Source organism: Dromaius novaehollandiae, chromosome 2 (genome assembly GCF_036370855.1).
Source record: "Dromaius novaehollandiae isolate bDroNov1 chromosome 2, bDroNov1.hap1, whole genome shotgun sequence".
Classification (NCBI taxonomy): domain Eukaryota; kingdom Metazoa; phylum Chordata; class Aves; order Casuariiformes; family Dromaiidae; genus Dromaius; species Dromaius novaehollandiae.
Genome location: NC_088099.1, coordinates 157,430,125 through 157,450,903, shown reverse-complemented (window position 1 = coordinate 157,450,903; position 20,779 = coordinate 157,430,125). Strand labels below are relative to the sequence as shown.

Below are 20,779 nucleotides of genomic sequence, written 5' to 3'. Positions count from 1 at the left end.
GCATTTCAGAGCAGAGATTGGCTCCAGTAATTGGACTTCAGAGTACATAGCACAGCAGGGCCCCAGCTGCAGCTGGAGCAGCCTCTAGGTACTGCTGTAATGCAACCAAAGAACAATGACCTACTTCATTACCGTTCTCATCTTCAGTGAAGATCGTCTGTCCCTTAAAGACTTTTGTTCCTACTTGTATCTCTCCGGGCCTCATGAAGGGCCCACTTATTTTGTAGTCCTTACACAGCTTAGTTAGGATCTCGCTTGGCTTGGTTGCATCTCGCCACGCATTGTACCCTTCTCTGCAAGGATGAAGTAGAGAATGGAGAGAAACAGGTAAGGTTTTCTTTCAATAGAGTGCTCTGACAGTTCCCAGATGAGATCCACTTTGTGGCCAGGTCCTGCTATCTTCTCAGGCAAGCTTTTTCTCTGGATTGTTCAGTGCTACTTCTTACTTGAGATACATCCCTGTCTGCTCAGGTCCTGAAGCCAATACTTTTTTGTCTTTCCCAGGACTGAGCAGGGCTCACTTTTTCCTCTTAAAACACCAGAGAAGTTAGTGCAGCCTCTAATCCCAGCTCAGATAACATGTCCCAGTCATTGGCATGCTCCAGTCTTGGGAGAAGAGCCCCAAACCCTCACCTCCTAGGGAAGCACCCCAACCTCAGGTGGCTGAAGTTATTTTAGTTTGATTTTCTCTGCATTAATCAACCTTCTGTGCACAATGGCAGTGCAATAGCCAGTAGCCTGGTGTGGCTCCTGCTCACCCGCGTGCGCATGCCAAGACACACAGGCTTTGCTGCGATTACTCCAATTGCAGCCGAATAATGGAGGGCAGAGTTGAGTCCTTTCACAGTTTCTCTGATGGATTATTTTTCACTTGCCCTTTCAGCCCATCCAAAGGCAGTTTGTCAAGCAGAGAAGTTATACACAGACTGTTTGCCATCTTGAACACTTTGTGAACAAACAGTGGTATTAATTTTAAAATACCCACTTTGTGCTCAGGTTGGCAGCTACCCAAAGCCACTGCTGAGCTTTGTGGTGAAATTCAATTAAAATACCTCCTGTGACTTCTGTGCTAGGCAAAGCATAATATTTGCCCACATCTGGAAATTCCCCTTCAAGTACCTCGTTCACGCTGTACTGCTCTCTGTGGCAGTCTGAAGAACTTACATTTCATATCGACTTTGTAACCCACAGGTTGCTCGATGCCTGCTGTAGAAACGATTTTCCAAATCAATTTTAGTTTCTCCAATGAGGTCATCTGTTCCCACAAAGTCGTGGTCATAGATCAGGACCGTGAGCAAGGAATCCTTGGGGAATGTAGCCTGGATTTCAAATGATCTGCAGCAAAAATTGAGAAGTACATGCTAGTCAGATTGGTTCTGAAGCCTAAAAGACTAAGGTGATGAATATTGTGCAAACAACATGTGGACCTAACACTTACCCTGCAAATTGTCTCGTCTAATAGGCAGTGTGTTTTTGTGGGTTGTGCTTTTTTTTTTTTAATGAAATATCTGAACATACTGGACACATGCAGGGCAAAAGTAACTTCTTTCTCCTGCTCTTCTACAACCTCCTGTTACAGTTCTAAACTTGTTCCCAGCTACAGCAAAAAGAGCAATGGGAGGGAGCTGGTCAGCTGCACTGGTTTACCCTGAAGAGGTCGTATCCTTCCAATGGAGGTGAAAGCAGGAATATTATGAGGTTAAAGAAGCTGCCTATATGAGGTTCTTGCACATTTTTCAGAACATTGAAAGGGAATGAGTCTTTTCTGGCTTCTTCCAAAAGCTCCAGATCATATTTTGAATATAGGAATTTGGGGGCAACCAGTGAAATGACCAGGCAAAAGTCTTAAAACAAGTTTCAAAAAAGCAAAGAATAGAACTCTCTTTTCACTCAGTGCATATTTCAGTGGTGGCAATCACTGCCATGAGAGGTAGAGGGAAGCTGAAAGTATACAGGGATCTTAAAAGGGATTTGATAAATTAGTGGAAGACAGGGCTATCAGCACAATGTTTACTGCAGGTTTCTCCACAGCACAGGAAAAACTGAGTTTTGTCTCCTGAAGTTCAGTCCTCCTTCTCCGAGTGGCCAAAGTCAGTTTTGTAGCAGCAGCAGAGCAGGCTGTGGAGGGGAAAGTGGTGTGGGAAGGCTCTGGGGTGACCGTGGGGCCAGTGGGGCCATGCTGATCGATCACGGGGCTGCAAGGGCAGTGAGAGCCTGTTGCTGTTACTGACATTACTACTGGGAAGGGGTTGCTGGTCCAGCCACCGCAATGCTTCCATCGACAGCAGCAGTAAAAGCAAGGACTATCCAAGCTAACAGCCAATTCCTATCTTGTCTGGAATAAATAAAGCAGGCAATTTCCCCTTCCATCTATATACCAGTAATGGCCATGCATTAAGGTTTATCAGCCATGATGGCTCAGTTGCAGCCTGCTAAGGAAGAGCTTAAATCACAGAAACTGAGAGTTTATGATATGGAGAGACCATTCTATTCTTGTCTTTTCTTCTTACACTCTTTTCTTTAAGCCTCTGCTATTGCATACAGGACACTGGGACAGGGGCATTTCAATCTAACCTAGTGTAGTTTCTATATCCTAATGTTCTGATAGAATAACTCCATCCTGATTCCAAACATTTTCATCCTTCTTAAAACAGGTGGACTTACTGAGAAAAAAAAAAAATCATGGGAAATAAGCATGGAGCGTTTGATAATACAAAGTTGATGTTTACTGAGAGTCTGCCCCTGGCTCTCACATTTAGAAGACTGGGGTTTCTGGCCTAATCCTAAATTTATGAGATTTACTTGTCACTCCATTCAACTTGAAATGTCAATAAATATTTTGAAATTACACTTTGCTGTGCTGATATTTATTTCACTCTAAACTTAACAGTTGCATTAATTTGAGCAGACAAGATCATTTGTTGCTTCATTTCCTCTCATCCATTAGTTTACAAAACCTGTCACAGACTGCATTTCAGGATGTGTTTTGACTGTTATGAAAATGGCATAATTTATAATCATACAAGGTGACAGCAGTTCTCAACATTTTAATCAGTACCATAATAAAGCATTTGAGTGGGCAGACATCAGCATGTAACAACCACCCAGCACTTGCAATAGCAGCAGCAGCAGTGGTGGCAAGTGACAAGGCAGAAATCACCCCTGAAAATGAAATGAAGCCATCACTGACCTTCCAAATACTGGGTTTAGCTGCTTGGGGATATAGTTTTCCCTGTCTTTAATTTCTGTTTTGCCCAGTCTCAGCACAATGTAGGGATCTGACTTGCCATCTGGGTCAGCTGGGCTGAGGTTAAACGCCTGTTAGGAAGAAAGACCGTGTTGTCAAGAGGCTTGGTTGAAGGCAGCATGGTGATCGCGCAGGACCCTGGCCCTCGGGGCATCCTGGGAGTGCACGGTAAAGCCCGGCTTGCCTGGTGCTGTACAAATTCTGTCATTTGGGTTTGCAGGCAATTGGGGAAAGACGATCTGGGGGAGGAGAGGGTTTCCAAAGGTGGAGCAGACGCAAGCCCCGTCCCTGGAGACCACCACTGCTAAGAGAAAAAAGCAGAGAGGGAGAGGCAACCCTGAGGAAGAAGCCGGATGCACTCGTGTATGTGGGAACCAGGGAGGGTTTTCCACAAAGAGCGGACCCCACCTTTGAACAGTGTAAAACACCACTTCCCAGGCTGGCCCTCTGTTTTTAAGAGATAGTTTGGGAGAGTTTACACTCAGGAAATAAAGTAACCTCTTCCTATTCTTCTTATTTGTTTTGTTTGCTATCTTCTCCTTACCCACCATTCTTCCCCCCCTTAGATCATCTGAATCTCTCCTGTTCCTCTGAAATATCCATCTCCTTCTATCTCCCCCTTCCAATTTTCACATTGTGCTTCTTCAGTATTTGGTCCTGTATATTTCCACCTCTTTCCCCTCCCAGTACCTTATCCATAACACCTACCCTATTGGTTTCTCCCAGTTCACAGCCCTCACAACATATTCTCCCACTTCCCCCTTATGGAGAATGTTGTATTTACACATGTGCAAACTCCAAACCACTCTCCTGATTAACACTGGCTGCATTTACATAATGTGACTGGAACAGGTTGCCGTACTACATTAATTATAGCTCCAGTCCCTTCAGTCTGAAGAAGCAAAGCGTTTCTCCAGTCTGAGCCATCATCCTTGTGATTTATCATGAGGAACGTATAATGTTTTCTATTCTAAACGTCCATTCCTAAAATACAAAATACTGTCTGAAATACAATAAAAAAATTCTGCCACATGGATGAGGTTTTTCAGAAGCTCCACTGCAAAGACACTGGAGATAAACTGAGTTGAAAAGCAACCTGCAAGTTGCTTCAAGGTTAAAAGAGCATCTGTCTACTTACTGCCACAATGTACACCCTGATGAGGACTTTGACGGAGTGGTTTGGCGGTATCCCTTGCAGAACGCGGGGCTGCCCTCCCTCCAGCGCACTGGAGTCCTCAGGGCTTGGGTATATGCACAGGCAGCCCTGGGAACACATTGTGTTTTATTTCCATTGAAAATACACCAAGCACAATGCAAAAAACAATTTGAAGAGAACACAGGTTCAATGTCCTAAGCCTGATCATTTTAAATATTTCTCTTTAACATACTACTCATTATTGTTGCATCTAGATCACTGCAAGAAGTACCTGCAAGCTCCCAGCTCTCCATTTTCTCAATGACTATAACATCTGCAAGGGTTCTAAGTCTATTTAAGTATTGAAATTCCAAAGAAAACATTTTGCTCTTAATTGCATCTTTGTAAATTAATAATTCCACTGAGCTAGATTCAGTCTGATTGGAACCCATCTTGCCCTATATTTTTACGGTCACTGTACAAACCATATAAATCAATATTGACTTGTGCTGCTGAGTAGATCATACTGCCTAAAAGCAACTGGCAAGTCATCTGAAGAGAAATTTGCATTACAAACTGGCTGAGGTATTAATGAATTTAAGATACCCATTCCTCTGAAGTATGAAGTGCTTGAAGTCCTAGTAACAGAATTTATGCTTTGAACTACATTTGCACATTGCTTAATGGCATCCTGGATCAGGCTGTGCAATTGTCTCCAAATGGAGCAGCTAGAAGAGCCTTCATTTAAATTATTCAAAATTACATACAAAGAACTATAACTGACAGTCTAGAAATGAAGTTGCATTAGTAGAAACTGGACTCCATAATATGTCTCTTTTCCACCTTCTGTGATTTAACACTTCTTTGTAATTCTTTATTTCAGAACAACAGTGAACACCTGGATCTGGATGCTGCTTTCATCTATGAGATAATGGGAAAGGAAAAATATGATTCTGGATCCAATAAAAGAGGTAACTCTATTTATAACAGACTGTCAATGTCTTTGTCTTTCACCTTCAGTATACCTGAAATATACATGAAAATATACAGTCTCTAAATTATCACCCATCTAATCAGCATTTGAGCTCACCTTAAATTTTCCTATTATTCTGTCCTCAGATTCAGCATGAACTTCATCATTAGATTTTCCTCTTAAGAGCTGGAAAGTTTTCACCCAGTCTTCAAAGTTATTAAATTCACTCTCCAGGTCTCCTTCATAAATCTTTGAAAATAAGAGAATGCTCCTTTTGGTGGTGTGGTGAATATATTTATAGCAACTGTCTTATTACAAAATGACTTGAAATCCAATTTTGATACAAAATACAGGTTTTAATAAAACCAAGGTTTTACAAAACTCCTTGAGGAGAAGTAGTCCATTCCCCACTTCAAACAGAAGAGCTTTGTTGTTAACCAATGTCCTGCCCAATGACTGGAACAGTGCATTAATGTAGCAGATAAAAGTGGCTCTAGAAGGGCCAGAATGAATATTTATAAGCACTGGTTTGGGGAAAAAGCAATGCCGATGGCCACTCTTTCCTTCATGAGGAGGCTCTGCAACATGCCTGTGATGTACTTTCCCTTTTTGACTGTTATATTAATGTATCACAACATGACAGCAAAAGAGACTGATTAAGTGTTGTGGGGACAGAGCTTTAGAATAGGCAAAAAGATTGAATAGCCTCTAAAAGGACAACTTTATCCTTCCCCTGCTACCTGCAATTTAGGAAGTGTTATTTAGTGTGAAGGTGAGGGGCTTAGTTCAATGCCATCTGTTGAAAAATGGAAACAGCTTTGACAGATGTTCCAAAGTCTCCTTTATTCAGCTGCTGTCTAATCCAGGCAGTCCTCATCTTTTCAAACCTCCACACCTCTCTAGTCATTTTGCATGACCCATAACATTTTCTCTGAATTCCTTCTGTTGTTGCTCAAGTTTATCTAACACAACCTGAACATTGCCTCACCATCAGGGAGGATGCACCAGCAGTAATGTTTTCCATACTCTTTTTAAGCCTTTCTTAGTACACTGCAACCTTTCCAATGTGACATACCCCAGCAACTCCATTTCAGTGCTGGCATAATTCCAGAAAAGATATTTTTAAGCCAAACTATTAAAACAATTAAGTGAATTGGTTAGGTGAAGTGCTCTCATGTTGCAGAGATACATTTGATTAATTATATTCCAAACATCACTACAACAGAGAAAAGAGAAGAGAAGAGAAGAGAAGGAACCTGATATTCACAGTGAATTAATTCAGGTAACAATTCAGTATTTTACAGAGGCAGAGCACCAAAACTGAATTTTGCCTGAGTCTCATCAGCTACCTCTGTATTGGTAAATTCAAGGCCAAGTGGGCCTTCATGGCCTTGGCTCTCCTCTGGGCTCCATGTGCTGATGTGCACCACCACTATTATTTTGTGTGTGTTTTATTCAGCTCAAAGTGTCTGAAATAAATGTAAGGAGGAGCGTTATTTAACTTGGTCCCTGAGGACAAGCTTTGGGGAGACAGTGACTAGTACCCTTACCTGTTACCTTCTCTCTTACCTTCAGGGTTGCTAGGTTGGGAGCCTCTTCCTTCAGTTTCTTGTTGAATATCTTATCCTTCTTCTTTTTGTCTGGTTCCTCTTCTACATGCAATGCAATGTGGTCAGGAATCTGCTTATCTGCAGAGATTTCGTGAGACCATTTAGGTTTTTAGTGATGGAAGCCCATCAAACATTTCAGATAAGAATTGGAAAGGTGAAAGAAAATGGCGATTTTCCATTTTCAAATGGAAAACATGTTTTGAGGATTCCCTCTCTCTCCTCCTCCATTCGCTCTTGTGCTGCCAAGCAGCAGGTCCTCTCTTTTCCCACCACTACTCCTAGACGGAAAGGTGGCACTTTTACCCATCTGTGGCTGACTCAGTCTTCATGATGAGCTTGGGGTATCAAGCCCAATGTTGTCCCATCTCATTTCTTCCCTGCTGACCACCTCCCACAATGCTCTGTTCCTGCCTCTCTCCGTCCTCCCAGATGTGAACTAATAAATTTCGTGCAGAATTTAAGGTTTATTTAAAAGCATAAGTCCCTTTCAGGCTGACTGATTTCAGATTTCCAAGTCACCGAAGCCTTTCTCTGCTTTCTCTACTCAAAGGCATCACAAACCAGAGCTTATCTCACCTTAGGAAAGCCCAGTAGTATGAGAAATGGGAGGAAGTATCTGATCAGGCTCAAGCCAGACTCCAAACACTGAGAGGGGGCTTCCCAACAAAAACAGGATGAGCCCTCAAAGATGGTTCCATGATGGTTCAGTTCTTGGGCTGAGGTCTGGATTTTGAGTTCACTTCACTTTTGTTTTTTGAGTAGTTCATATATCTTTGATATCAGTATCAGCAAATATTTGGAAGTATATATATGTTTCTCAGTGCTTTCATACATGCATAATGCTTATGATCATAGGTTCAACTATATAGAAAAAACTATCAGAAGAGATTTTACAAGGTCTTAAGTCATCAGTCAAAAAAACCCTGCCATGACTGCCTGAACAGCATGTGGGTGGATGTCACAATATCAAGCAAAATCTAATTGTAGCTGAACATCACACCTTTGTATAATGTTTTCTCTCTAAATATTTCTCCCATGTAGAAAAGTGAGCTCTGCTCAGACACTGATCTTTGCCTTGTCTCTCAGGGGCACTGATGATCATTGAAACACTGTCAGCTGCCATTTCCAGAATGATAAAATCTGACATTTAGATTGTGCCTTCCAACCAGAGCAACTGCCCCACCTTCTTTAAAATAGAAATCGCCTCAATCTCTGGTGAAGTACAGTCAGCTCTGGCATAGGAAGATGCTATAGTTTAAGTCCGAAAGGCAAATCTGTGCAAACAGTGACATTTGTTTTCTTTCTCAGTCTGTTCAAGCAGTTGCATTAGACAACACAATTTGCTAGGGCTCTGTTTCACTGTGAGGGGACCTGTTAAGCCATGAAGTATTTCCTTCTAGTATATATATGTACACACACACACACACACACACATATATATGGATGCATATATATGTACACACATAAACACACATTGTGTATACACATACGTTGTGCATGAGATTTGAATGTTAACCCTATATTGCCTGTGAAGTTTTAATGTACCCACCATCTGATCAGCTATAGAGGAAAGTCTTACTGGTATAGTTCTGCTATCAGACATTTATTGTGAACAGTAACACAGTATAGAAGCAAAGTATTAGTAATACAAAAATCAAATAATTCACTCACTGTTTTCAGGTTTTCCTTCATTGGAAAAAAGTCCTTTTGCCTTCAAAAGAAAAAAATGATGGACAAACTCCTTAGTATGAATGTAATAGCAAAAAAAGAATCTTTTAGCTGTAAATCTAGTTTTATAACATTGCTCATTCATATGAATTTTGAGCTGCTGCTTGACTTACTTTTTGCATTTTGAGCACAGAAGCATAGTATTTTGACCACCAGTCAATAACATTTTCAGCTGATTCATCTGCAATTGTTCTTCTTCTCCTCTTTGTTGACTGTTGGATGGACTTTTTCAAGTCCTAGCAAAGCAGAAAGAAAATACTGTTGAACTGTAGGACTGGTTAAAAATCACCTGAACCATGACATCAAGCTTGAACAGATGTATATAGTGAATATTTCAACCTCCAAGAGCTAATTAATATGTATAAGTTTCTTTGTCTTTTATTCCAAGGCACTTCATCACAATCATCATATTATTGAAGCAACTTCTGCATTACCTTCTGCTTATACCAAAACTTTGAGCATTTGAGGTATTGCTACAGGAGCAACCCACACAAAAAGCAAATCTACCCAGAGAAATAGTAATGATGTTTTAAGGACAGTAGTAATGATGCTTTAAGCATCCTGATATAAATTGGCTTCTCCCACCTTGAGATCTTTAAGTCTGCAAGTATTGTAAGAACTCCCATTATTACTGCATTGCCTTTTGGAAGACGAAAGATTCCCAGTAGCTGCTACAATTCAACCATTTTCTCCTTATAAAAAAGCTAAAAAATCTGATCCTGAAAGTCACCTGCTAATGTAGCAAATCATACTAGCTTCATTCTTGTTTAAGATTTGCCCTTGTTAAATAGAGTGTTTCATCTTATACCCTCACGAAGAGTTGTCAGTTTGGCTGTGGAGGTTGGAGCATAGACAGAAAGGTGGCAACCATAATTAATATGACAAAGATGGTTAAATTACTGGGTTCCATCTAGGAATCTTTTCTTACTATACTTCGCCTTTGCACAAAGAAGTTATTCTGTAACAGATGCAAGATTCAGACTGGGTAGCATCCATGCAGCTTTCTTGACCTTCTAATTAAGGATGCTGGAAACACTTGACCATCAAAAAACCAGGGGCTGAAGGAACTGGATGCTTTATGCTGCTGCGGAAACATCTTCTGAAATAAATTCAGACCAGTTTCATCTGCTTTTATTGCTGTCAATGAAAGAGTGATTGTGATAGGAGAAACTACAGAGAAACAAAGAGCTATAGCACATGCATCTGAACACAAAAAAAGTGTACAGTCTAGAACATATACTGTGCTGTAGCTGTCATGCTGACCAGAATTGCCTTGTTTCCCTGTGCTTTCCTGTCTGCTTGTACCAACTGACTGACAACAGTTTTATGCTTTGACTGTAAGCTCTTTGGGACGCAGACTCTTTCTGCTCCATGTCTGTACAACATCTAACACAGTGGGGCACTCGTAGAAGCAGCCATTCATAGTGACAGTCTTTCAGTTAAGTAGATCGTTTAAGGCTAGGAAAAGCAAAAATCCCACTACTCTGGTAGTGCTTATTTATGGGATGAACATCTGGCACAAAAGGAAAGAGAGACAATATCTATTAATGGAATTAGAATGAAATTACATAGGGTTAAAGTAGCTTTGCTAACCAGTTCTCTGAAGGGCTAGCAAGATACTGTGGGTTTTTTTCCCTGCCATACCCAGAATCTCCAGCAAGTTATCTGGAAAACAACTCTGTTATTGCTGTGGCATCTGAGGATGTCATAGCTAATCCTGAGTTTAACATGAGAGACTACCATTCCATAGAGAAGAGCTCCAGTCCACAAGACTGCAACAGAAATAATGTTTATAATTGCAAGTTATCTGGCAACTTCAGCTATGCTCACCTTCTTTTTTCTGTCTTTCTCTGGCCGAGAGCCAGAGTGTTCTGGTTGAGGAGCAGGAAGTGGTACACGATCTGTTTCTGGCTCTACTACTGTAGATTCACCCTGCTCCACCTCAATATAGACATGATCAGCTGAAGATGCTTCTGCTACGGTTAACTCAGCAGCCTGGGAGGACTCAGGCGAAACTGAAATAGAAACTTTGCAAGTTAGGTAGCATTTGACCCTGCACTCAACCCCAAAACAGCCTATCTTCTAAGCACATGCCTCGCATTAAGCCTCTGAGCAGGCCCTTCACTGTTTTCATGAAACAGTGCTTTGTCCTTTCATTCGGAGTCAGAACTGGACATTTACCTTTGTCGGTTTCTGCACTCTCTAGTCTATTTGATGTGTTCTGAGGAGCCGGCTGGGCCTTATACAGGAATTGCTTAAGGCAGTTGACGGTGTGCGTTCCAACAAGGGTGCTCCTCCCAAACGCTCGCCAGTCGACTACGCAGATACTCAGTGGCGGGTGCAAGAGCTCATTTTCAGGCAGTTCCTAGTGGAGGAGGACAGACAACAACATGAGAACTGAGAGAATAGAGATCATGCTACAGGATATGTGTCGTGCACACCAATGAGGCTGATACTCCTCCCTCCCTTCTCCTCCCCAGCTATTACTATACTCAAAATGCAAAATGCATACAAGCTGGGCTGTGTTACTGAGTCGAGTCCCATGCTGTCATAGACAAGCACGTCATATCAGCCCTCTGGGAGAATCAGGAACATTCAGAGGGAATGAACATGGGTTGGAGGTTGTACTAATGCCACTGCTTCAGTGACCAGGCACTACTCTTAGGGCTTTGATATCCTTGTGCCTTATAGATATACTTTTACCTCTGGGGATGATGCCAGCTAGAGCAAATCAGATGACTTTTTTCTCATATTGACCTGCGTCCAGTGAAATGACCAGCTCTTACAACACAAACAACAGAAAATAATTAAATTCCTAGTCCATAACAGCAAGGGTTACAATGTGAAAAGGCCCAGAGCTCAGAAGCCAGATACGATCCATCCACTTAAAAGCCCATACAAGGGAAAATTAAGAGGACTGAAAGAAAATATAGGAAACTGAGCTCTACCTTGCAAAATAAGAGGGGAGAAGGAAAAGAGAAGTACTAAAAATATCCCTGTTATCTGGCAACAAGTTCCAACCTGTCAGTAAAAGCTTGATTGTAACATATTTCCTTGCCTTCTTGAGACATGATTAGGAACATCATCTTTCATCATACATTTGTAGCAGAGGTCTTTTAAAGTATATTTGAATCATTAGCTTTTTACATTAGAACTGATGTTCCTTAATATTTAATCAAGACACAGAGGAAATGACTTGAATGGAAAGGATGGTAATCAATAATTAACACCTTGCCTACCCAGAGAATGGACAAGCAAGGAGCAGCATGCTGTACGCACCACTTCAAAGCAGTCTGCAAGGACATTGAAATTGGGATTTTTCTTGTAGCTCTGGATGACAGAGGATTTCACCCCTTTCCCTGCACATTCGATGAGAACCTGGGGGCGATCTACAGAGAGGAGCTGGACTTTCTTCAGTTCTCGGACGCCCCAGAACAGAACCTGTCGCAGGCAGAGAGAAATGATCAGAAGCACACAGAGACCCCCAAGTGTGTGGGAAGCCTCTGCTGTGCACCTGTCACCTCAGATCCCTTTGGGAATGCAGGACTGCCAGGAAAAAAGAGCTGAATCTGGTATCCAATAACCATCAGGATTATGGTGGAAGTTAAAGCACTTAGCAATGTCAGCCTCTTGGCAAGGGGGTTATTGTCATCAGCAAGCAATAATAACCACATTTGCAAAAGTCTTCTTTTCAGCGGGGCAAAGGAGCCATCAATCTGAACAGCAGAGCCTCAGTTTTCTTAAAGCATCAGGGCTGTTGAAGGAGTAAACAAATTGCTCACAAGCAGAGATGGTTAACAGCACTCAGTTAGCCCTCAGGTCTTCAACAGATCGGGGAGGTCTCCAAGCAGTTGTCTTTTAAAGGACCATTCTCCTGGTTTGGAGGAGACTGGTTCTGTAAACTAGGGACATGCAAGAAAAATGGGCCTCTATATGGGATATGCTGGAGGGTCCTGAAGGAGAGGACTGGGGCTGGAAGGGATGGACAAATTGTGGTTGGAGTTTCCTGGAAAGAGGTAAAATTAAAGGTTAGTGAGTCAAGCTATGAGTCTCATGAATCTGAAAAGTGGAACTGAAAGTGAGTGTGAGGGGTGACTTGCATGCTAGGAGGATGGGGCACTGGTGTGAGCGGCATGCAGCAAGTCACACAGGACCCCCAAAGTCCCCTCGGTGGCAGAGGGCCCTGGAGCAGCTCTACTGCCAGGGGTTCCCGGCTGAAAGAGGGGCCCGCTCCCATAGTTACAAGGGCTCCATGGCAATTTCCTTTGGTGTGGAATATTGTTCATAGTATCTTGATGAAAATAGTTGTGTTATCTTTATCCTGTTGTATCATTTCCTTGCTGAAAACCCTCCAGAACCCATATTTCATTATATAAATGTGCACTTCAATTATAAACCTGTTCTCATGGCAATTAAACTATCCAGATCTGGATGTAATTTACCTGATTTTAAGGTGCCTGAGGTATCACACTGAGGAGTGCAGTTGTCCTGGGCTCCCTCCAGTCAAGGGACACAGAGAAGCACTTTCAAAGCCTGGTTTAACCTATTAAAATCTGAACCACCCTGTGAGGGTGGCTGCTCTGCTCAGCTGACCAAACAAGAAGCTTACAGCAAGGATGCTTCTAGGCTGGGTACCGCAGAAATAGGTGGGATGAATTTCACAGCGGTGTCAAGTAGACAGTATTCAAGCAGCGCAAAGCAATCCTATTGCAGAGGCAGTGGGAAGCCCTCAGCACAATACTTACAGAAACACCTAAGTTTCAGGATTTAAGCTGGCCCTTTAGCATCAGTGCAGTGGCTCATGTCCTCATTTACCTCACAGGCTTGGGTGTAAAAGAGATACTGCTAAAAAATCCTCTTTCCTACATATAGACAACAGTAGTTAACTAAAGGATACAGCAAAGCTAACTCTCCTTTTCACAGCTCAATTGCTTGATCTTTGAAGGCAGAGCAGGAACAGCTTCTGAGCTCCTGCAGAGATATTTCTCAGGAAGTGTCATCAGGTTTCGCAAGCAGAGTCTGACTTGGCACAGCAAAGTGGACAAATACAACACTCATGTGAAGGCTGCAGGATGAGTGACAGGGAGTGGCGAGGTTGGGCAGAATCCAGGCATTGTCCCAACAGATGAAAAGCTGCCACTTTTCCCTGCTTTTTAACATAATGGGACAGCGGGCTCAAATGGTAGCTGACTGAGAGGAGCAGACAGAAGGTGAAAACATTCATAGACAGGCAGAAGACATCACTTGGCTGAAAACTGGGACCCAGAAAAGCTTGGGAGGTGGCTGATGCCCGATTGTGCTGCCAGCGAGGTCAGGTCAGCTGCCAGGGGAAGGTCTCAGTTTCCCACAAGCATTTCCCATGGCCGTGCAGAGCGCAGGAGGGGCAAGACCAGCAGGCACGCGCTGCCGCGTCAGCCGTCACTCCCTCGCCAGCTGTGACTGTCATCTAGCCTTGACCACTTGCAGGAAGCAGCACTGCCTTGCATGACCAGCACTGCAGAATCAGTCTGATCTGACCTTACCCCATGTATTTTGCAAGTCATATGCTATTTTTGTATTATGTGATTCCTACTGATTACACTTTAAAGATCATCATCACAACATAATTAAAGCTTTACAGTTCAGTAAGGGAATGTAAGGATCTGGGATTCTGAAACAGTCAGAAATATTCTAACTCACCTCCACTCTATATTTGCTTAAAACAGGTCGGATGTTAGCTGGAACTGGGTAGATCTGGCTAACATCAGGTGGATCCACTGGGGGAAGACTGTCTGGATCTGACTCAGGAATCTGAAAAATTCAACAGTCAAGGCTCAGGCTGCTTTGTGGAAGAATAAAACAATAGCAGAAATATCTGTGAATGGTACTTTAAACATCAATTTAACACAGCTTTTCAAGACACATTGCAGAGCAGAAAGGTTATGCTGTGAGAATAATGTGACTTGGATTGCTATCTGTCCTGCTGTGATGCTAAAACACTTGGCAGGAAGTGTGTTCAATAGACTGAATTAAAGCACCTTTCCAAAAAAAGACTCTCTTGTCTTGGCAGGACATAGTCTGCCCTAAAGACACGCAGGTACTGATGAAGCATGGTAATTCTATTTAATAAAAATTCTGAATAAAAGCTGATGAGAAGACTTTTGTAGGAAAATTCTAAATCCAATTCTAGCTACAAAAAGACTGATAAGTTTAGTACAGATGAGCAGAACCACACATTTGCCAGATGGACAGAATGCCAACCCTTTTCAGCCTTATTATACTTTTGAATAGCGGTCCTGCATTATTCTGGAGACATTATTTTAGCTATCTGGTCACACCTACCATTTGCACCTAGCACAGATCAGGAGACCTGCCAAGCTGGAAATCACACAGTCACAGCATTTGAGAACATGCCAGTCCCATTTGCACTATTAAGACTGGGTCCTCTCTTTGTAACTGCAATAATCTTGCTGCAGGTAGTGCTCACGTTCTTCATGTGCGATTGCACACAGGCTTGTTGCACGTTCAGGAGCGTATCCAGCTGTACACAATGGCCCTGTGTCAGGTGGATGGAGGGGCACATGCGCCACCGCGGCTCTGGGGCTTGACAATCTCACACTGCTCTGTGCCTCTCGCATTGCTCCAAGCCCTTCTCCCGGCTTGAGTCACCTTCTGTGGGAAAGCTCCCTGGCTTCTTTTCCCAATCTCATGATCATTTTCAACAGCATATTGCAGACTCCTACTGATGGAGCAGCTAATTCTGGATACCATTTCTAAGTACATGAGGTACAAGGTGGTGATCAGGAGTCATCAGCATGGATTCACAAAGGGGAAATCATGCTTAACCAACATGGTAGCCTTCTACGATGGGATGGCTGGCTGGAGAGATGAGGGGAGAGCAGTGGATGTTGTCTGACTTGATGGCTTTTGACACTGTCTCCTGTAACATCCTCATAGGCAAGCTGATGAAGTACAGGCTAGATGAGTGGATGGTGAAGTGGATTGAGAACTGGCTGAAAGGCAGAGCTCGGAGGGTTGTGCTCAGTGGTGCAAAATCTAGCTGGAGGCCAGTAACTAGTGGTGTCCCCCAAGTGTCAATGCTGGGTCCAATACTGTTCAATTTATTCATCAGCGACCTGGATGAAGGGACAGAGTGCACCCTCAGCACTCAGTGCACCTTTGCTGATGACACAAAATTGGGAGAAGTGGCTGATACATCAGATGATTGTGCTGCCATTCAGAGGGACCTTGACAGGCTGCAGAAATGGGCAGAGAGGAACCTCATGACATTCAATAAAGGGAAGTGCAAAGTCCTTCATCTATGGAGGAATAACCCCAGGCACCAGTACAGGCTGGGGGCTGACCTGTTGGAAAGCAGCTCTGTGGAGAAGGACCTGGGGGTCCTGGCTGACTGCAGGCTGACCATGAGCCAGCAATGTGCCCTTGTGGCCAAGAAGGCTGGTGGTATCCTGGGTTGCATTAGGAAGGGCATTGCCAGCAGGTAGAGGGAGGTGATCCTCCCCCTCTACTCAGCCCTGGTGAGGCCACACCTAGAGTGCTGTGTTCAGTGTTGGGCTTCCCAGAACAAGGGAGACACGGAGCTACTGGAGCGAGTCCAGCAAAGAGCCACTAATATGATGAAGGGTCTGGAGCACCTCTCCTACGAGGAAAGGCTGAAAGAGCTGGGCCTGTTCAGCCTGGAAGAGAGAAGGTTCAGGGGATCTTATCAACATGTATAAGTATCTGAAGGGAGGGTGTAAAGAGGCCAGGGCCAGACTCTTCTCAGGGTTGCCCAGTGACAGGATGGGAGGCAATGGGCACAAAATGGTTTCATTCTGTCTCAGGCAGTTCTGTCTGAGCATGAGGAAAAACCTCTTCAGCGCGAGGGTGACTGAGCACTGGAGCAGGTCGCCCAGAGAGACTGTTGAGTCTCCATTCTTGGAGATGCTCAAAACTCATCTGGACAGGGTCCTGTTCAACATGTTCTAGGTGACCCTGCTTGAGCAGGGGGGTTGGACTAGATGATCTCCAGAGGTCCCTTCCAACCTCTACTGTTCTGTGGTTCTGTGATCTTCTCAGCCCATCTATAAAGAATAGTTGAGCCTATGACATGATGACCATTCCTACCAGAGGCTCAGGCTATGACAGCACATAAAAGTAGGAACACTGGTTTAACAGGTGAACTGAAAACCTACAGGCGTAACTCTCTTTGGCTTCCTTGTGAAGTACGATACCTAAAGATTACTGAATACATACAGAAAAACATAGTAAAGGAGACGGATGCAAAATATCTTCAGATGAATTTAAAGGAAAACAGATGAGCTATGCTGGGACGTGGACCAAACACCTTTGAAAACGTCTGGGTTCTGGGAAAAAGAAACACAACTTTTGGAGTGCTTCATAGTTATTAAGCTAAATTGTCACTGTTGAAAGGTAAAGCATCTGAGATACAGCTCTAAAGGGACCTGTAAAGTTGAAGTCTTCTGCTTCTTTTAACTGGGCCATCTGTCTGTTATATACAGCTATGTACTGCTCTGTGGGCTTTTAATTAGTATAAAGAAGAAAGGATATGTTCCTTAGTACCTTGTAGGTGAGGGAGATGTGTGGAAAACACATTTCCTAACACAGCACCTGCAGCATGTGCTAGTAACAGCATAATCAGCAGCCATAATTCACATGCACATGTTTACTGCCTTTTACTCATAAGAATTCAAACGAATTCATTTAATAGATTTCACAGAACTGAAGGCCAGAGAAAAAATTTGCTCTGACCAGGTTAGTGGCTCCCAGCACGTTTCCTTATGGGCCACCATGGAGCAGCAGGGCCTTGAGGAAGGTCTAGTATGTGCTATGGACTGTGTCTAGCACCTGGGACATACCATGGCAATATCCCAAAACTGCAGGTGAGGAGCCAGGAAGATATAATCAAATGGGGTCTTTTTGAATGTGAAGTTTGGTAGGCATGTCAGGGTGGTGGTAGAGTACCTACCATTTCCCCAAAGATGTTTTGGAGACCATCTTTAAGTGACTAGTCTTTAGCCATTAAATTTCACTCAGAAGTTCTGACATTGAGCCCAAAGGCATTGCCCCCTTTTTTCTTAATTTGTGGAACCATAAAAAATTATAAATTAAAAATAAACCTTTTTAGAAATTCCACATGCAGAAATTGCTGTATAGCATAGATGAACTTATCTTTCTTAATTACCTTTCCGAAACTCTTTAGAAGTTCAGGTATCTATGGACCTCAGGCTGAATATCACCAACAACTTCAATAAAAGTATCTACGCTAGCATCTTAGCACTAGCTCATTCTCCAGCTGCTGGTAGGGGTCATGTAGATGGCCCTGCTCACTGTTAGCTCTTCCCTTTGAGTTCTGGTAAGGAAGCACTTCAGTCCATTTCAAGTTTTTTTCTTGCATCTAATGCATATTTCTAATCAAAAAGAAATGTGCTTCTAAGGAAAGTGATTAGGATAGATCGAGTTTTGTTGTATCAATGTGTCTGGTTTCTATCAGCCACCTCTGTGACGCTGTTCTGAAAACAAACAGAAACACACAACTTTGGGAACCCTACCTGTCTGTCTAGAAATCCATCTATGGGGCTTTAAAAATATTAACTCTTTTAAAATTCTGCATTAGTGGACATTAAATACTCAAAAATTTATCCCATGATAGATTAACTTACCCTCTGGAAAAAAAAATAATAAATGATAAGAGACAAAGACCATCTGAACCAGATCTCATGGCAGATGTTGTGTCCCAATTCCCCTCTCAAGGTTCTCAATTTCACTGCATTATCTGGCTTACATAATGATGACAGGTGATCAAGAAAACTATGTTCATCTACGTGATAAAGTGACTTATCCACATGTAATTCCTAAACTGGTACATTTATCATATCTTTTTTAAAGCTAGAAAACAAATGGTTGTTTGTCTCTTTTCTTACAGCTTGTGAACATATAACAAGGGCACAGCTTAAAGAGAGGAAGGCTGGAGAAATCTCACATCTGAGGACAAAATAGCCATGTAAAGGGTTTCTTTTTTAAAACTACTGGAACAGTCCCCTGAACTCCATGACTGTAAACCCCGACCAGACCTGACAAATGGTCATGTAAGACTGATGTTAAATCTAGATTCCTTGGATTTTCAGCAAATCTTGAGCCCCTCTGAGCAAAAATCAAGGCTCCTAGTATCCATTAGTTAATCTTGCCTTAGTCTATTACTTCTATAAATGACAGGCTGCTTTGTTCTATACATCAATTTAGCTCCCAGCACTGACCCAGCATACCAGCATTATTTCAACAAAGGAGGGTGCAGTTCTTACACACTGCTTCTTTAACTGGACCAAATGGTATCTGCAGATCAGAACTATCGAGTGCATAAAGGGTTATGGCAAAAGCAGTTAAAGGGTTAAAAGAAGAGGAGAATGAATTAGTGGTTAGAGATTTTCATTTCCATCCTGACACAGAACATCATCAGGAATCCCCTGATACTGGAGGGAGCAACTGGCACAACCGCTCTGAGTGCTTGGAAACCTTGCAGATGTTTTAATGTGCCTTTTCCTGAAGACTCCTTTAAGTCTATGTTGCTATTATCTGTTGCGAGCAGTGCTCTAGAGTGCTGTCACTGAGAAGAATACCACAGAGCATGAAAACGAAGACTGTAAGGTCTTTACTTAGAGTTAATTTCAACTCTCTAGTGCAGTCTTACAGGTATATTTGGATATATCCCAGAAGTCGTTCTGCTTCCCTCATCTCATAAGACAGCATTACAAAACAGAATGCTTTCTTTGGTCACTGAAAAGGTGGATTTCAATAAAAAAGGAGGGGAAATAATAGCTAAGGTAATAGACTATCCCTAGGTATATGCCTCTATGAGGATAGGCTCTGCATGGTGTCATATTTCCAACTGTCATCAAATATATAATTAGCCCATGGTGCTTAAAAGCCCATTTTACCTCAGGAATATCTTGTAAATGGTGTCACAGAGCTCCACATTTTTCTCATTTCAGATTTCAGAATAAACTTCTGCAGGTTTCTGGTAGAAAGAAGTTTCCTCTAACTGGAAGCCCTGCAAATTCAGTGTGTGCATCCGCCAGGCTAGCCCGAGGCACACAGAGTTTGCCTTGCAGTTGGAAAACAGTGTGACATTTCTCTAAATATGTCAGGTGTAACTGAAAATCCAGCTTCCCTGATCCACTTCTCGTTATCCACTGCTCCCTTTTATGATGAGACAAAGTGGTAGCGAGCTTTGAGGCTGCTGAAACCGGTGCTATGCGCTACGGCACAGAGCAGGTCATTGCAGTAGCAGTGGTATTTTGACAGTTGTTCCATGGGGCAGAGTCCAGTTGGATGTAGTCACTGGACGGGCAACAGGCCGAGTGGGGAGAAAACGTGGCACAGAGCGTGCGAAGGGTTGGCAGGGCTGGGTGCATGGGTAGTGGCCCTTGCTGCCCCGGCATGATGGGAGGAACGACACTCAGAGAGTGCGATGGCAAAATGATCCTCCTCCGGTTGCAATTCCCACCAATTCGGGAGGATGGTGTGCTCAATACCACGGCTAGTTTTAGGAGCCCATAAAGTAAAAGTCATCAATGAGAGAATTAACAGCCCAGAAAATCTAGTTTACCTCCAGAAGCTCAAATGTAGCAAGTAGGTCTCCTCCAGAAAGATTTCCACAATACACCGGGTGGTAAGAAAGTTTAGGTGGTTCATACTTTTGATCAGCCAGTCTCACCACAGGGGCAGCCACTGTAGACCCAATATATTCTGCTTTACCCTAGATAAAGGAGAATGTGTATCAAGTGTCTTTGAATTCAGCGGCTCTCTCAGGAGCCAAGATGATGCAGAGCTTAGTATTTGTGACAAAAACCTTCTCCTGAGGTAAATGGCAATATAAAATGCAATAGCAGCTATGAAAATGGAGCAGCTGAGTCCTTTTTACCTTTTCAGGCATCCAAAGTTTCTGAGTGCTACGCCAAACCAGTGAGATCATGTCAGAGCTTGCGTGGCCAGAGATAAATCAAGGTCTCCCCAGACATAGATACAATATTTACAGCTGTATATAGGGAGTGGGGAAGATGCTTCTAATTTCTTTAAGCCTGTCTTTG

The 20,779-nt window shown here is 42.9% G+C and overlaps 1 protein-coding gene across 1 annotated transcript in view; it reads right to left on the bottom strand.

The window, feature by feature from the left end:
- Positions 1 to 20,779, bottom strand: part of FER1L6 (fer-1 like family member 6) — a 68,960-nt gene that overhangs the window by 15,270 nt on the left and 32,911 nt on the right. Inside the window, exons 21-33 of the mRNA XM_026110107.2 lie at positions 20,299 to 20,448; positions 14,373 to 14,483; positions 11,973 to 12,134; positions 10,875 to 11,058; positions 10,524 to 10,708; positions 8,807 to 8,929; positions 8,637 to 8,676; positions 6,925 to 7,043; positions 5,473 to 5,604; positions 4,386 to 4,511; positions 3,191 to 3,318; positions 1,165 to 1,335; positions 133 to 293 (exon numbers count right to left, since the gene is read on the bottom strand). Of these exons, the coding sequence (XP_025965892.2) occupies positions 133 to 293; positions 1,165 to 1,335; positions 3,191 to 3,318; positions 4,386 to 4,511; positions 5,473 to 5,604; positions 6,925 to 7,043; positions 8,637 to 8,676; positions 8,807 to 8,929; positions 10,524 to 10,708; positions 10,875 to 11,058; positions 11,973 to 12,134; positions 14,373 to 14,483; positions 20,299 to 20,448 (1,792 nt within the window). The remainder of the gene's footprint in view (positions 1 to 132; positions 294 to 1,164; positions 1,336 to 3,190; positions 3,319 to 4,385; positions 4,512 to 5,472; positions 5,605 to 6,924; positions 7,044 to 8,636; positions 8,677 to 8,806; positions 8,930 to 10,523; positions 10,709 to 10,874; positions 11,059 to 11,972; positions 12,135 to 14,372; positions 14,484 to 20,298; positions 20,449 to 20,779) is intronic.